The following is a 12,889-nucleotide window of genomic DNA, read 5'->3' on the forward strand; positions in this document are numbered from 1 at the left end:
TGGACTAACAAGCTCTCAGGGGAAGGATGTTGGGAGAGGAAAACTGGGTCGCCAGGGGCCGAACGGTGGCATCAGGTAGTCGCCCTTTAAAGAGCAGCCCCTGTGCTGGGCCTGCACTAGATGCCCAGAAGGACGTCAATGAGGGCTTCATTGAAGGGCAGGAGGGGTTCCAAAGAGAGAGCCGCAGGTTGAAGCACCTCTGTCAGGCCCAAAATGTTGGCTGCCCTTCGCACCACCACCGCCTAAGACGCTCCTTCTTCTGTAGCTACGGTAGGGGTTGAAAGCATGCCAAGGTCAGAAGAAGTGTCAAGCTCAATGGCGTCACCCAGGTCTTCTCTCCAGTCCGGCAAGCTAGTCTGCTAAAGGGTCCAGCGACCCCTACCAGTCCTCAACACCACATTCTGAGAAAACACCAGGGATGAACAGGGGAACAAAAGTAACATCCGGCGTTGAATTCGACATTGGTCCAACTCCGACTCCATCTCAGGGGTGAGGATGGAGACGGTGTCGACCGGGGCCACAGTCGGCGCCGGGGGCATCATCAATGGGATCGGTCGGGTAAGATCAACTGGCACCGATACGGATCCAAGCCTGGATCTGCGGGTGCCCTTCGGCGCAGGGGCATCGATGATTTGGTAATAGCTTACCGAATCGCAAGTAGGTCTTTGTACATTTAAAATGCTTTTTTCAGGTCACAAATGCTCCTATTCTCAAATCGGGCCGTTTTGTGAGCTGAAAAAAGCTTCGCATCTGGTCCTTGATTCTGTGGCCCAAAGGAAGGTAGCCTCTTGCACAGGTAGCGCTGGGAAGGCTTCGGGTGGTAGCCATGCACTTCAGAAATCCGCACAGCATAGCTGTCGCTTACTGATTCAGAGTGGAATCTTGCATCATTTTCTAAAAAATGAAAAAGTGAAGCAGTCATGACTGCTCTAATCTTTTGCTTCTTCTACAAACTATTTATCATGAATGCCCCTGCATGCCGGTGCATCACATTATATGGCACAGACATTACATCGGAGAAGCTTCTAACAGGGTCCCACTTCCCATGCCTCTCAGCAGCATCACTGGGTCCTAATGGTCATGGGGGTGAAGTTCAAAGAGATGAGAGTGAACGATGAGAAGGCTAAGGGAGTCCACCATCTCCACCCACTCACCACTGGGCATTCGATGCAGGGGGATTGGTCCTGTACTCACACTATCCTAGTAGGACTAGTTAATGCTTCTAATCCCAAGTATTAATGCCATTTTGACATGGAGAACATTCTACAGGTCAGTCCTACAACAGGTGAATTCTCACATTCCTTAATCCTTCTTCCCAACCTCTTTACATCCACAGACAGGCTGTCCAGGCATTCCCGTTTATTGTGCATTATAGTCTCAATGTTATATTCCAGCACCTAGAGGTCAAGTGTTGGTGCTAGAGCACTTGCAAAAACCTGAAATAACATACATGAAACAAACCAGCAAAATCCATAACTAGCAAATAATTCAGCTGTAACAGGAACCCAACCAGGTGATAAGTATGTGAAATGCCTACTCACCAGGACTCCGGCCCAGGTGGTCACTTTTGACAGCAGCGTGATGCTGGTTTGACCAACAAAAGCAGCGCGTAGGAGGCCTCCAAAGATGATGTGTATAGCACCAACTGTCATCTGTACCACCTGAAGCATAAATAATGCACACAGTAAGGGTGAGGCATCCTACATGGGCATTCCTTTACCCTTCATCCTCCTTACACTTCATTTTTCCCTTACTCACCTTTCCATCAACCTCACTGTTTACGATATGGCCCCGCCCATGCTCCTACTTCTTTCTTAGGTCACAGTAAACACGGAAAGAAAAAAAAGACTACAACAACCATCTGTCCTTTTTAAGTCTGGCTCAACCGAAACCATTTATTATGAGCAATGCACCAAGAGGAGCTTGGGATAAGAGCACCTTACTAATGGCTTTTTTTGGGCCAGCTCTCTTCACCTACTACTTGAAACAAGCATTGGCAAAGCCAATAAGTAGCTTTCACATTAGGCATCAGGCCAATATATTTTGTGGATCTTAACATTTTAGAGTGGTGAATGGTAAAGACGTGCACGTGATATGATGGCCTTAATATCTCAGCTTCCATGATTGCTTTTGAGTATTGCTATGGCTTGAGACTGATGACTACTATGAACATGCTGGCTTGTGCCAAGTAGTGTATTTCAGCACACACTAGTGTCCTTCAAACAGCATATCATACTGCAAAACCAGCTCAAGTCTCTCTCTCTCTTGCATGGTCACATAGGTGGACAACTGCCTGCCTACCAATCGAGGCGCAAGAAGCTGGCATGGCAGTGGAACCCAGAATCCCCGTCTTCACTTGCAGCCTGAAACAAGGGGTCCCCGAGCTACCTGCAGGAGTTCTGTGCTACGTTTCAGTTCTACATATACCACCTGATGGTGAGCTAAGAGTGACAAAGCTGCCAGGGACCTTAGAGGTGGTTGGTATGTACCAATGGATCTCCCTTCTGGTGAAGTGTTCCTTCTTTATGGTTTAAACAAGGCACTGACCGTCAGCTATACAGAGCAGCAAATCACTGCGCTCAGAGGGGACAGCTGCATGAGTCAGACATGCTTTACTAATGGTTCCTGCAAATGCTCACCAGTATCTCCACAAGAGAGATGTGTGAGACAGCCTGAATGGAATGATCGTGTTGTAGAAGCTCTACTTCGATTATAAACTTATCTGGGTCTCATTTTAGGACTTTACTCTGGGTGTACATGAGACATAGCATTGATCAGGAGTTCTACTTGGATTTAAACAAATTATGGTCTCATAGGAGGAGCTGTCCTCTATTCTTCATGCAAGAGCATTACTCTTGTTTTAAGCCAGATGAGGGTTTTTGTCAATGGCCCTTTCTCAATGTTATAGTTGTTATTTTTTTTCTTCTGAGACATTGTCTCAGACCTTACCTTATGTGATGAAAGAGAGTGGGTTATATCAGGGCTCAGGTGCTGTGCTCTGTGGTTGGCCGAGGCACGTGCTGGGCCCACCTGCTCTGGGAGCACTGTTGCTACAAGAAGACTGCACCAGGGATCATTTGTCTGGGCAGAACTATACGAACTAAACATCTTAACTCAAACCATCCAAATCACTGTTTGCAAAAGCAACTAAGCATTTGCAATGAATGCATGACGTTACAACGCATACATTTACAATGCATGCCTTTACAACGCAGTTTTTACATTGCAACATCCTTTACAACGCATTCTATTACATCGGAAGCCATTACATCGCATTTTCAGAAACTACCTTTACAATGCATTCCATTACATCGCATTATACCTTTACAACGCATACCATTACAATGCATACCATTACATCGCATTTAAGGTAAGTTTTGGATAGTATACGGGTAATAATTACTATTCTAACTCCAGTGAGTGCAACAGTAGGGTAAGCGTTGGATAGTGCAGGAGTAGAAATTACTATTCTAACTCCAGTGAGTGTAACAGTAGGGTAATTGTTGGATAGTGTAAGAGTACTATGCATTGTAATGGTATGCATTGTAATGACTTGCGATGTAATGCCTGCTTTGTAGTGACATGCATTGTAATTGCGTTGCAGTGACATGCAATGTAATGGCTGCGTTGTAATGACATTCAATGCAAAGGAAGTTGTGATGTAATGACCGCTATGTAAAGGTAGTGCGATGTAATGACGGCGTTGTAAAGGTTGTTTCCCATTTGCAATGCAATAGGTCTTGCATTTGCTAGAGTTAGAGCTATTGGCGTTGTAAATTACAATATTTTTTTTACCCATGTGTTTGGTTTTGAGTGGAGTGGATGTATGTGTTTCAGAGTGTAGTTATGTGGGTTGAATTGGAATTGTTAGTTGTGGAATTATGTGGGTTGCAATTGTGTGGTGTGTAGTGTAATTATGTAACATGGTGAATAGCTAGGGGATAAAGCTGCACAGAATAGATAGAAGGGAAGATAAAGAGGGATAGGTAGTTTGTGCACAAAGAGATGAAAGAACTCCAGTCAGAGGAGCAGTAAGAGTGTGCGAAAAAGAGCGAAACAAGGGAAGAGCAGGCCACAGATGCATAAAGAGGGTGCTCCTTTAGGAAATAGGACAACAGCCCTTCGTTTTTTTTTAATAAAGGCACAGCGACCATCATCAATTTGCTGCTTGGAGTTCCCCACCCTCAAAAAAAGAAAAAGAACTAAAAAAACCTTTTAAAAAAAAAAGATTATGTGTTAGGGGGAAATAAAGGAGAAAGCAGGTCAGAAAGTGTGTGCTGGGAGAATCTGAAATCAGCACTCAAGCAAGAGCAACATGAGACCAAGGTAGAAACACAGCGAGAAAGAAACTTGGAGCACGCTGAGTCAGCAACTTTGGTAGTGGAGAAGCACATCAGAGAGACAGGAATACTGAGCCTGAGTGAAGTGAGTGTTGGTAATGAGGGCATACGAGAGAGGGTCCAGACTGATTTGCATATGGCTGGGTCCATCCTGAGGTGATATAATGGGCAAAGGACGATGGGTTGGAATACTACCCAGAGCGATGGCCATTAGTTAAACGTATTGCAAGCATATGCACCTTTTGTGCTTGGGATTGTTGAACAGGTGGAGAATTTGCAGGTAGGAATATCCATCTGAAACACAATTCACATTATTGTTAATTTTAAAGAAGCTTACAAACTCACTCATTGGTGACTCAGATTTAGGTTATTTTATCACCTTAGACCAGAGCTGGTTGAGGTACTTAAAAGGGATACCCAACATAGTAATAGTCTTCCATCTAAGCGTTCCTTTTTCCCTGTGCCAGAAAGAGGAGGAGGCTGAGGTCCTTCACAACCTACTGGCATCACTTATGCCTAACCATGACAGCAAGTTAATAGCCAAACGACATCAGAAATTCACTCACTATCTTTCCGACCAACCACGAATAAAAGAAACAGGCAACACTGAGAAGCAAACAAGGGATGAAGTATTCCATTCGTACACATACATTGGTAAAGTGCCAGGAGAGGATGGTATTATCAAGTGGTGAAGTGCCAGGAAATGATGGAATATCCAAGTGGTGAAGTGCCAGGAGATAATGGAATATCCAAGTGGTGAAGGGCCAGGACAGGATGGTAGAGCTAAGTGGTGAAGTGCCAGGACATGATGGAATATCCAAGTGGTGAAGTGCCAGGAGAGGATGGTATAATCAAGTGGTGAAGTGCCAAGACATGATGGAATATCCAAGTGGTGAAGTGTCAGGAAATGATGGAATATCCAACTGGTGAAGTGCCAGGGGAGGATGGTATATCCAAGTGGTGAAGTGCCAGGACATGATGGAATATCCAAGTGAAGTGCCAGGAGAGGATGGTATATCCAAGTGGTGAAGTGCCAGGGCATGATGGAATATCCAAGTGGTGAAGTGCCAGGAGAGGATGGTATAATCAAGTGGTGAAGTGCCAGGACATGATGGAATATCCAAGTGGTGAAGTGCCAGGAGATTATGGTATATCCAAGTGGTGAAGTGCCAGGAGAGGATGGTATAATCAAGTGGTGAAGTGCCAAGACATGATGGAATATCCAAGTGGTGAAGTGTCAGGAAATGATGGAATATCCAAGCGGTGAAGTGCCAGGGGAGGATGGTATATCCAAGTGGTGAAGTGCCAGGACATGATGGAATATCCAAGTGGTGAAGTGCCAGGAGAGGATGGTATATTCAAGTGGTGAAGTGCCAGGACATGATGGAATATCCAAGTGGTGAAGTGCCAGGAGATTATGGTATATCCAAGCTTGCAGTTTTGCTACTGTGACTCAAAGTAGGGATATGCCTTGTCAAACTCTTCAGTTCTGCCTCTGATAGAAAAATATTTAAGAAATCCGGAAAAGCTCACAAAAAGCAACAACTAAGTGTTAAGAATGGGGAGAAAATAAGCCAGGCCTTTTGATATTACTGAATCCAGTGGAGTTAAGTACCTGACAGAAAGCACCTTTTGATGAACAGCTGTATGAAAAGAATTCTCAATACCCCATTCCAAGTTTGCAGGCATGCAACAGCGATCCAACCTCAGACCCTTCCTGTTCAATCTCCACAGACAACACTCCCAAAACAATTCAGAAGACACCACATGCAAGAGGCTTCAAACATTCCATGACATCCCTCTTGACTGTTACAGTGACTGGCAGACAATGTTCAACAGGAGAAACATTAGAGAACAACCTCAATGGGAAAAATGGGAATTGGAAAACATTAGCCACTATCCAGATATGAAATATAGACATTAAACCTAGCTAGAGAAACCATCTTGAAAGTAGATGAGAAAAGATCAGTCAAATGTGTAGACGCAGGCACTCCCGAAGACAATTCAAACAGAGAGCAGAATCAATGATCTGAAGGATGAGATCTACAATGATATACAGTGCCACGCCATTCCGAGTGGCTGCAGGTCAAACATGGACATTGCTTCAAATGGAAAGCACATTGTTCCTTGTCGCACAAGGAAAGCCATCTCGGTGGAGACCTGGGCATCAAGTGCTGCAGAAACATGTCCTTAAACTCAACAGCAACCTCCTCAAAGAAGAGCATCAGAATGGAACCCCAATAATCAGGACATTGCCTTACTTCAGAATAAACCCGTTTGGCCGCTCCCCACAGGCTCTCATGGCGATGCTGCTGTGAAGCAAGAGTGGGCTGGGGTGGGAGGGAGGCTGGGATGGATGGATGGTTCAAGAAGTATTTAAAACTCAATCAATTCAATTTCAATTCAATTTATTGCATAATTAATAAAAATGATTACAATCCACATTTAATATAAAAACAATTATAAAACTTGCGTTCATAAATTACTTATTTCGTCTTGTCTTTTGTTTTGTTTTTAGTATTTTTTTAAAAAAAAATTTTTAAAACCATGTCACAAAGTCCCCGGAAGAATATACTTTTAGTTTTTGAGTTCTTAGTCTAACACGTTTTAAGATGTAGTCACGTGGTAGAACGTCCGGCCTTAATCACTGTGTTCCTCTTTAATTGTAGTGTAGGTCTGCTCATTTGCCCGGGAGTCGTTTTTTAGCTTCTGTCATAAATTTGAGTCCCCGGCAAGCAAAAACTCATTCTGTGAAACTGAAAACTCGGGTTCTCAGATCAATAGTAGCAGAGGAAACATGACAGCCAGACTTGGGCTCCATGTGACACCACCACTCCAGCGGCTGCGGGACAGCAGGGTAACTCGAAACTCCTGTAAAGCTGATCTCTTTTAGCTCGGTTTTAGCGAAATCAGAGTAAAACAAGCATTTGCAATGCAACAGGTCTCGTATTTGTGAGAGTTTGAGCCATTGGCATTGTAAATGACAATGGCTTTTATTTATGTGTTTTGAAAACCTGCAAGCAGTGCTTAGACACGCACTTTGTACTTATAGTCCTTGTTTAAAAAGCAAGGCTGGCAGTAAAAGAGGCACAGTTACTGCCAGCCTTGCTTCTCAAGCAAGGTTCATAAGTACAAAGTAAGTGTTTACGCACAGCTTGCAGGTTTTCGAAACACATAAGTACAATGCCAATAGCTCAAACTCTCGCAAATGCGCGATCTCATGCACTGCAAATGCTTGTTTCTTTTTCACTGCACATAGTAGGCAGGTCCTGCCCTCTGAGAGCAGAAGCTGCTATTCAGGGTCACAAAGATCTCGAGGCCCGATAGGCACATGTGTGATATTTGTGGGCTGTGGATCTAAGGCTAATGTGTGAAGAGAAAGCTCCATATCTCAAAGTCACAGTGATCACAACAGACCACTGAGACTGCCCTGGAATAAGACTGCGCCCTTGGGCGCGAGATGTGCATTTCATGTGGCTGGTTAGGTTTGTGATACTTTCAATAGAATTGGCTGAAGTCCATCATGAATGAATGAATGAATGGCTCCTGTCAATGTCTTTATGCTGTGTTTGCCGACACCGTGTGTCCTTAAGCTGCGGTCTTCCAACGAGACTGCGCAGTATCACAAGGAGCTCCGCGCCTGTCACTCAGCTGTCTTAAGATAACAAGCATTTGCAATGCAATAGGTCTCGAATTATAAAAGTTTGAGCTATTGGCATTGCTAATAATAATGCAACACCAGTAGCGCAAACATTCAGTAATGCGAGACCTATTGCATTGCAAAAGTTTTTTTTTGTTGCTTTTTTATATAGCGCGACTTGACCCAAAGGCGTGCATTTATGTTGTATTGAGTTCAGTGCAATTATGTTATTATGTGGCACAAAGTGGTATTATGCGGAGTGTATTTATGTTGCATTAAGTAGAGAGTAATTATGTGACGTTGAATTATGTAGTATTGAGTGGTATGTGGAGTGCATGTATGTTGCATTGAATACAGTAATTATGTGACGTGTAATTATGTGGTTCTGAGTGGTATTATGTTGAGTGTATTTATGTTGCATTGAGTAGAGTGTAATTATGTGGTGTGTAATTTTGTGGTACTGAGTGGTATTTTGTGGAGTGTATTTATATTGCATTTGAGTAGAGTGTAATTATGTGGCTTGTAATTGTGTGGCACTGAGTGATTTCGGGGTGTATTTATGTTGCATTGAGTAGAGTGTAAATATGTGGTATGTAATTATGTGGCACTGAGTGGTATTATGTGGAGTGTATGTTGGAGAGCGAGAGGGTTAGAAAGAGTGAAAGAGAGAGAAAGAGAGAGGGGGAGAGAGAGAGAGAGAAAGAGAGAGGGAGAGAGATAGAAACAGGGGGGAGAGAGAGAGAGGAGAGATAAAGAGAGAGCGGGAGGGGAGAGAGAGACAGAGAAAGAGAAATAGAGAGGAGAGAGTGAAAGAGTGAAAGAGAGAGAGAGCAAGAGAGGGTGGGAAAGACTGAGAAAGAGAAAGAGAGAGAGAGAGAGAGAATGAGGAGAGAGAGGGGGAGGAGAGAAAGAGAAAGAAAGAGGGAGGGAGAGAGAGAGAAAGAGAGAGGAGGGAGAAAGGGAAAGAGTGAGAAAGAGAGAGAGGGAGAGAAGAGAGAGATAGAGAGAGGGGGAGGGGTATTGGGGTGATTCCCACTTCCGAAATGAATAAAGTAAGGCCCTGAGAAATGTGGGGCAGAGGGGTCATTATGTCACAATCCTCACCTCACACTGTGTTTCAGGTCTCTTGTGCTGTGACATTTAGAGGCAGAGGATGTGGCGCTGCGGTCAGAGCTGCAGTTAAAAATGTTATGCTACAACTCCTGCTTTGTAAAATTAGGATAAGAGCAAACTTGGCACCTCGCTGCTGTCCGAAGTATCATCGTTTTGAGTTTAACAAGGGTCAGAAAGTACTTGAGACAAGAGCAGCTGTTTAAATGCAGACAAACATCGATGAGCTACAGCTCCTAACAGCCTTCCAGCAGCGTTTGAGCGCTATGTACCTGGGATCAGACTGGTCGCTCTCGTCTGGCCCAAAGTAACCGACTGCAAACGGAGTGAAATGTTGACATTAATATGATGCCATCCTTCTGATAGATACGTATCCACCTTTAGAGGCGCAAAGGGCTTGTGACCTGCTGAGTGGTGCTCAGACCACACGCTGCACCTTAAACAAAGACTGCTGCAGCAGGGACGCCCCCTTCTAAGGCGGTGCCAGTGATTGCACAGGACATCCTTGGATCACAATATTTGGTAGCCCTTTTGTGGTTAGGGTAGATATGCATTGTATTGTTTGTCTGTCCGTTAATCCAGCGGATGGCACATGGTTCTGTGCTCCGAATAAATGTCGTCTGTGCTGGTGCCATCTCATGCCGCCTCTTATCAAAGGAACCTGCTGCTGGGACCTTCTGGCCTGGAATAAAGAGCGCAACTGCGTGTATTAATACCAGAGCTTTACCAATGGCCACCGAGAGTCAGTAAGGAAAGAACTTCAGCCAGTGACAACCATTCTCTGGAAGCCCATAGAAAATGATATTTGATACAAGTGCAAGGAGAAAGCCTCAGACCCAATGTGAGCAGGCTGGTACATGAAGGACAGACGCGTTATACGATGATGCAGAGTTCTGAATGAATGTTATTTAGTGGCCAATGCCACACATCGGCTGGTATCTACAACAAGCAGAGAGCAAACAGTGGCACCCCGAAAAACACTCCTGTCCTGCAGATCCAGCAGAATGCTTGAGAAGCATGCAACACCAACATCAAAACCGGGTGACTGCTCACAAGCAAAGCTTTCCAGTGGGAAGGGCACACAAAATAAGCACTGAACGCTCTGCAGTTACTGCCCATGTCACTGACATCAGTTTGTGTCAGAAGTTTTTCACTACACGTGCACCCCAAAAATAATACTTATTACCGAACATTCTTAGTTTGTCCAGGACATTAAGAACACCCAGAACTGGATGCCTGGAAGAGAGGGAAATAAATGGGGGGGAGAGAGAGAGGTAGATAGAAAGAAAATCAGGGACAGAAATTAGGAAATCCAGATAAGGGGGGGGGGGAGATAACGATAGAGACAGACAGAGAGAGCAAGAGAAAAATGAAAGATAGGAAGAAAAAAAAGTCACAGGACAAAAATAGACAGAGATACAGAGAGAGGGAGAGAGAAGACAGACAGGAAGTGGCAGAGAAAGAAAGGTGGAGAGACAAGAAGAGAGCGAGAGAGTGACAGATGGCTAGAGAAAGATGAGAGAAAGTTAGGGAGAGAACGGGAGGCAGACAAAGAGAGAAAGCAAAACAAAGACAGAGCCAGGCAGGGAGAAAGAGACAGGGAGAGGGAGAGGCAGACTAAGAGCTAAGAAGAGAGCGCTACAGAGAGAACCAAAGAAAATACTGAGAAAGAAAAAAAACATTGTGAAACAAGCAGGAAGTGGGATGAGGGAGGGGGTGGCAAATGTGTGCACTTTCGCGGGCGCTTTGATGTTCTCATTGCCCGCGCGGCTCACTGAGAACATCAAAGCGCCCGCGAAATGTACACGCAGGCTACCAAATGGTGCGCACGCCCGGCGCACATGCACTGTAGTTGGGGGCCTGGAAAGCACTCGTTTGCACTTCCAAATCCCCGTTTTCTATAGCTCTCGCCAGAGCAGCGCTAAAGCGCTGGCTCAGGCGAGACCTAAAAAGGGATTGTTGTCATGATGCGAGGGCGTTCCATCGGAATGCAACATCCCCCCCACCCCAAACAACTCCAATAATGAACCGCTAATTTCACTGCTGGTCAGCTACATGGACGCCTCCATCAGATTAAGTCTGAAAATTACACGGGATAGGAGGAAACATACAGGGTTTGCAGAGATTAGTAAATAATTCAAATGATACACAACCAGATTTACCAAGAAATACAAAGATCTATTCATTAAACACCGGAATTAGCTCAGGTGATAAGACAGGCCATTTAGAGCAGCTCCGTATGGCCCTCCCTTACCTTAATAGAGAAACTGCTTCTTAAAAGAGGACGAAGCCTATTTATTTACTTGTAGGTTTGCCAAGCAATGGCTGAGTCTGCTCAATTTATGGCTCTAAAAGTGGAGGATGAGAAAAAAGGGTAAGTTGTGGCAAAACTGTCTGGAAGTCTTGAAGTTTTAAAACAGCCTAGCTTGTCCATTCAGAGACTAAAGTAAAGCCTTCTTCTAGTCTAAATCTAGATGGGCGCATGTAGAGGTTTGGTCAGAGCGCTGGAGGATCCAGCTCTGGTAAGAGTGGAGTTTACACATCTCTCCCAATTTGTAGGTAGCCTACTTCGAGTTTAAGGAGCTACAAGGAGGGACTTTGAAGGTTGTCCCACGGGTTTGACATGTTCTTCTTCCAAAGTGCTTGTATCTGGTCAGGAATAGGAAATTGAGAGAGGTTCACTGTAAATTATGAGCCATTTTATAGAGAAGACATTCTTAGAGCGATGGCTGTGGGGAAGGGTTGACATACCATTCCAATTATCTAGAAATGTGATTTTACTTTCACGTGTAGCCAGCTGAGGGGCATTAGAGTGGGCACAATGTGCTTTTGGCACCATATGTCAAAAATAAGTCAGCCATGTTATTCGAATTTTCCTAAGCTTCGACAGCTATTTGACTGAAATCAAGAATAATTCTGAATTATATATAACGTGTATTTGTGAAGCGCACGTTCACCGCAAAGGGTATCTTGGTGCTGAATAAATGGTGTTTGTGTATATATGTGAATATATATATATATTTTAACCCTAAGGGTAGTGAATTCACGGACCAGCAAAGCGTGTGAAATGAAGAACAGAGATCCAATCAATATTGTCTGTGCAAGACACGAGGAAGAATAAATGCAGGGCAAAGCTAGAGGCTGCCTGTCCAGCACCACACTGTAGGTTTCAATTTCCTACTATGAAAGTCCAGGGTGATTTGAAGGTTGTGGATGGCAGTTTCAGGTCGGCTTTCTTGAAGTTAGAGATATATCAGAGTTCTGCTTCGGCTATTTGTGAAAAAAGAAACCATTCAAAAAGCAAGCAGAGAGGCGCAAATACCTAAAGGATGACCCCTCCCCCACCTAATCCCTTGAGCCCCAGAACAATCCCGGCGGCTCGCATACGGTCCGGATTGTGTTTGATGTATAGATGCTGCGCTCGGTGGCGTTTGGGGCGCAGTCAAAAGCGATTCTATGCTTGTTCGCGGCCCAAAGCAGGGGAACAAAAACCGCAAACGTTTGCAATATTCCCAATATGAAAGGCCTTAGGTCAGTCAGAAAGAAGGAACAAGGATGTATGCAATTTCGTAACAGCTTTGAGAGGTGTCTGGAAGATAGCTGACAAAGTTATCTTTTAAAATAGCGCCGTCTGCGCACCCTCTGGTATGGGGCGCATGGGTGATGTACGGATGGACTTGGGGGGCTAGCTGCGGGGCTCCTTATATGAGCCCGATGGATTATGTGTGCCCATGATGTCTACTGTGATTGGCTATAAGTATATGGATATGTAATGCTAATGCCATCTTGTGTGTCTTTT

General features: G+C 44.5%; 1 protein-coding gene across 3 annotated transcripts in view; it reads right to left on the reverse strand.

Annotated features, from left to right (window-relative positions):
- Positions 1-12,889, reverse strand: part of LOC146839628 (membrane-spanning 4-domains subfamily A member 15-like) — a 111,634-nt gene that overhangs the window by 50,799 nt on the left and 47,946 nt on the right. For all 3 annotated transcript variants that reach the window (XM_085651716.1, XM_085651713.1, XM_085651715.1), the window contains exon 3: positions 1,542-1,661. In XM_085651716.1, coding sequence (XP_085507842.1) covers positions 1,542-1,661 — 120 coding nt within the window. The remainder of the gene's footprint in view (positions 1-1,541; positions 1,662-12,889) is intronic.

This window comes from Triturus cristatus, chromosome 4_1, assembly GCF_964204655.1.
Source record: "Triturus cristatus chromosome 4_1, aTriCri1.1, whole genome shotgun sequence".
Lineage (NCBI taxonomy): Eukaryota > Metazoa > Chordata > Amphibia > Caudata > Salamandridae > Triturus > Triturus cristatus.